Here is a 4,673-nt window from a genome sequence, read left to right on the forward strand (position 1 = left end):
CATTCTTAGCAAGGAAATCAGTGTTAATTTGCTATCAGTGTTAATTTGCTATAAATTGTCTTCATTGTAAGCAATGAAATCAGTGTTAATTTGCTATACATTCTCTTCATTTTTACAAAGGAAATCAGTGTTAATTTGCTACAAATTCTCCTCATTGTTAACAATGAAATCAGTGTTAATTTGCTATAAATTCTCCTCATTGTTAGCAAGGAAATCACTGTTAACTTTCTATACATTCTCTTATTTGTTAACAATGAAATCAGTATTAATTTGTTATAAATTCTCTTCATTGTTAGCAAGGAAATCAGTGTTAACTTTCTATACATTCTCTTCATCGATAACAATGAAATCAGTGTTAATTTCCTATAAATTCTCCTCATTGTTAACAATTAAATCAGTGTTAATTTCCTATAAATTCTCTTCTTTATTAGCAATGAAATCAATGTTAATTTCCTATAAATTCTCTTCATTGTTAACAATGAAATCAGTGTTAACTTCCTATAAATTCTCTTCATTGTTAACAATTAAATCAGTGTTAATTTCCTATAAATCCTTTTCATTAATTGCCAATCAATTACATCATTCCCCCCATTAATTAGCATTCTATCTCTACTGCTTCTTGATTTCTCGCTTCTCGTGCCCACAGTTGCAGCCTTTTTATTCTCTTTTTCCCAGACAGAAATGCTGAATTATCTTTATTAGTTCCTGCTTCATTTCTGCTCTCTGCAACGTGTCCTTGTGGTCCATAAATTCTGCATTCCTGGTGTCCAGTTCTCAGCAGTATTTCCCTCCCCCAGGGCTTTGGTCACCGAAGTGTGTCGAGGTTGGTTTAGCAAAACTTCACGTTTGGGTGATTTTTCCCAAAGTGTGTTCCCACAAGAGCAATTACACCGCTCATGATTAATGAAACCAATTAATTAGAAAAGTTATCAGGGTAGTTTTAGCATTTTCAACACTGCTGGAAACTCCTGGGAGGGCTGGAGGGGCTCAGTGCAGTCAGCTGAGCTTTAACCCTTGGTTTGCTCCAATCTGGGTGGGTTTTCAACCATTTCCTGTTGTTTTGTGATTAAAAAATAAGGAGAATTTTAGTTTGAAATGCTGGCATTTGAAAACATTTTTTTTAAAAAAACCAACAAAACACAGAATAAGGGGAAAATCAAGAACATGAATGTAAATCACCATTTTTTTTATCCGACCACCGAGGTGGAAAATGAAGATTTCAAGGATTTATAGAATTGTGGAACACCCTGAGCTGGGAGAGACCACAAGGATCAGCAAATTTGCAGATGACACTAAGCTGGGGGGGAGTGTCCATCAGCTGGAAGGTAGGAGGGCTCTGCAGAGGGACCTGGACAAGCTGGATCCATGGGCTGATTCCAAGGGGATGAGGTTCAACCAGGCCAAGGGCCGGGTCCTGCACTGTGGCCACAACAACCCCCGGCAGCTCCAGGCTGGGACAGAGGGGCTGGAGAGCAGCCAGGCAGGAAGGGAGCTGGGAGTGGGGATGGACAGGGAGCTGAACAGGAGCCAGAGTGTGCCCAGGTGGCCAAGAAGGCCAATGGATCCTGGCCTGGCTCAGGAACAGTGTGGCTAACAGGTCCAAGGAAGTGATTCTTGCCCTGGACTCAGCACTGGTGAGGCCACCCCTGGAGTGCTGTGTCCAGTTCTGGGCCCTGAGCTCAGGAAGGACATTGAGGGGCTGGAGCAGGTCCAGAGGAGAGCAACGAGGCTGGGGAAGGGACTGGAGCACAATTCCCGTGAGGAGAGGCTGAGGGAGCTGGGGCTGTTCAGCCTGGAGAAGAGGAGGCTCAGGGGAGACCTCCTCACTCTCTGCAACTCCCTGACAGGAGGGGGGAGCCGGGGGGGGTTGGTCTCTTCTCCCAGGCAACCATCAGCAAGACAAGAGGGCTCGGTCTGAAGCTGTGCCAGGGGAGGGTTAGGTTGGAGATTAGGAAGAATTTCTTTGCAGTGAGGGTGCTCAGCCATTGGAATGGGCTGCCCAGGGAAGTGGTGGATTCTCCATCCCTGGAGGTTTTTAAGGACAGACTGGATGTGGCATCAGTGCCATGGGCTGGGAACCACAGCGGGGTTGGATCAAGGGTTGGATTGATGATCTCGGAGGTCCCTTCCAACCCAACTGATTCCATGATCATGGAGTGCAACTCCTGGCCCTGCACAGAACACCCCAAAGATCCCAGGATGTGAGAACATGTCGGCTCTGCCCCACAGCCCTCTCCTTGGTGGGTGCCACCTTTGGGTGCCCCCCGTTACCTTCGCAGATGAGCAGGATGTTGTTGTAGCTGAAGCCGATGGGACACTCGCAGCGGAAGCTCCCGATCTGGTTGATGCAGACGCCGTTGGTGCAGATGGCCGGGATCTCACTGCACTCGTCGATATCTGCCGGTGCAGAGCCGAGACGGCCGATAAAGACACAAGGAGTCAGTTGTGTGCAGAAAAGATGTCCCAAGCCTCTCTTTATTTTCCCATCTGCCTTTTTTATACCCCTTGCTAGCAGCAAGCAGTACCCTTATTTTAGCTAAGCAAGCAACAGCGTTTTCATTGGCTGGGTTCTACGGGCAACTTGGCAAAGCTCAAGGCCTCATTGCAGTTCCCACATCCTAGGCCTACCAACTTTACAGTCTGCCTCTGTTTTCTCTGTTAGGGCTTCGTCCTGACTTCCTTATCATCAAGGATACACCCAAAAGTTTGCCCAGTTGATATCTTCATCCTGGGAGCTAATAGACCTGCTATTAACCCCTTCAGAGCCCCTCCATGAGCATCCCAGCTGGAAAATGACTTCCCAGTGCCAGCAAAATGCTGCCCTGCCATGATGGTTTGATTTAGGCCTTTCCCTGGCAACCAGTTTGAAACCAAGGAAGTACTTATGTCCCAGTATTCCATTCTATCACATAAATAAGAAGGGGAGAGGAGGTTGAGCTCTTCTTCTCTTCCAGTGGGCTTGGAGAAAGCAGCCTCCCTGCAGCATCTCCAGCTGGGGGGGTGTGGGGCCTGTTTGGGGTGTTTGGGGTAAATATATATGTATTAAATATATCTGGGGTTTTTGCCTTTTTTTTTCCTTTTTGGGGCATCTGGGGGGTTTTCTCCTACCAGGAATCCACCCCGTGGAAGGTTCCTACCAGGAATCCACCCTGTGGAAGGTTCCTACAAGGAATCCACCCCGTGGAAGGTTCCTACAAGGAATCCACCCCGTGGAAGGTTCCTACCAGGAATCCACCCCGTGGAAGGTTCCTACCAGGAATCCACCCTGTGGAAGGTTCCTACCAGGACACCCACCCTGTGGAAAGTTCCTACCAGGAATCCACCCTGCTTGCTCCAAGGGTGTCTCTGCAGTAACAGGGACACTTGGCCAGGCTCCGGGACCAGGCTGGAAACAGGGAGTCTAGGGAGGGGGTCCACTGGAATTTTGGGATGGCTATGGGGTCCCTCAGTGTGGCTGTGCCTGGCACAACCCACCAGCAGCCCTACAAGGATATCCTCTGGGAAGGGAAGGTGTGGGAAGAGAAGGTTTGGGAAGAGAAGGTGTGGGAAGTTGTGGGAAGGGAAGGAAAAGGGGAAGGGGAAGGGAAGGATTATTTACTCACCAATGGGCTTCCCCGTGTGGATGTCGATGATAAATCCAGGGGCTTGGTTCCCACACAGGATCTGGTACTCAGCTGGAACGGGAACCCCGAGGTCAGGGCTGTGCCCAGTGGGCACAGAGGGCCCAGCTCTGGCTGGATTTGGGGGTTTGCCAGGCAGGAGGGGTTCAGTACAGAGTCACAGGGTAACCCAGGCACGGTGCTCTCCCTTGTTCCCCTCCCCTTGGCAGTGGCTGTGCCTTAAAATCCACATTATCTAAGTTTTAGCCCAGCTTGTTGGCACCTTTACCTTGCCAGTACCTTGAGACAAAGTTTCTAAAACTGCTGTTGAACATCCTTTCTTCAGGAATTCAACAGACAGGGATTTTAAGGAGGAAAGGGAGTTTCTCTGCCTGTGAAAGAGCCACAACCTCTGACAAGAACCAGGCAAAGCTCTCCAGGAGCCTTGAAACCATTCCAGAAGGGATGATACTGTGCCAAAGACCAAGGAATAAGAAGATATAAGGGTCTTTGAGACCTCTGGGTTAAATTTGGGAGGTGTGTCAGGGGCGATGTTATGGGAGGGACAGTTTTGGAAGTGGGTGTAACAGCTGAGGTAATGTCCAAATGTTGCAATTAAATGACAATATAAAGCATAAAGTATTATAAAAATATTGTAATTAGATGATAGTATAAAGATCTAACTCCTATATAGCTCAGGATGCACACTAGAGAAAAGATTCCTGTGCATCCAGCATGGAATAAATGAGTGCTTTTTACTTCAAAAAAAGAGTTTTAGGGAGTTATTTTCTGGCTTTCGGGTATCAGAATCCCTGGAAAAGCGAGGGGACAGCAGGGAATGAGGTGACTTACGGCTGGCAGGGGTGGGACAGGGCTCACAGGGCTTGTTCCAGGCCTTGCCAATGTTGTAGGAGCAGCAGCACATCTTCTTGGTCATGTTGAAGGAGAGCTCGTTCTCACACGTGTCGTTGTAGTTGCGGTAGCACACGCTCTTCCTCATGTCTGCAGAGGCAGCACAGGCAGCATTCCCAGCCTGGCATGGGCACTGCCAGCCCTGGGAATGGGTTCTACCAG

General features: G+C 48.1%; 1 protein-coding gene across 1 annotated transcript in view; it reads right to left on the bottom strand.

Moving 5' to 3' along the window:
• LOC113957184 (fibrillin-2-like) overlaps window positions 1-4,673 on the bottom strand; it is a 99,959-nt gene that overhangs the window by 16,372 nt on the left and 78,914 nt on the right. Inside the window, 3 exon segments of the mRNA XM_027664404.1 lie at window positions 2,272-2,397; window positions 3,603-3,674; window positions 4,452-4,601. Coding sequence (XP_027520205.1) covers window positions 2,272-2,397; window positions 3,603-3,674; window positions 4,452-4,601 — 348 coding nt within the window.

The sequence above is a fragment of the Corapipo altera genome, unplaced genomic scaffold (assembly GCF_003945725.1).
Source record: "Corapipo altera isolate COAL_440 unplaced genomic scaffold, ASM394572v1 96, whole genome shotgun sequence".
In the NCBI taxonomy this organism is placed as follows: Eukaryota; Metazoa; Chordata; class Aves; order Passeriformes; family Pipridae; genus Corapipo; species Corapipo altera.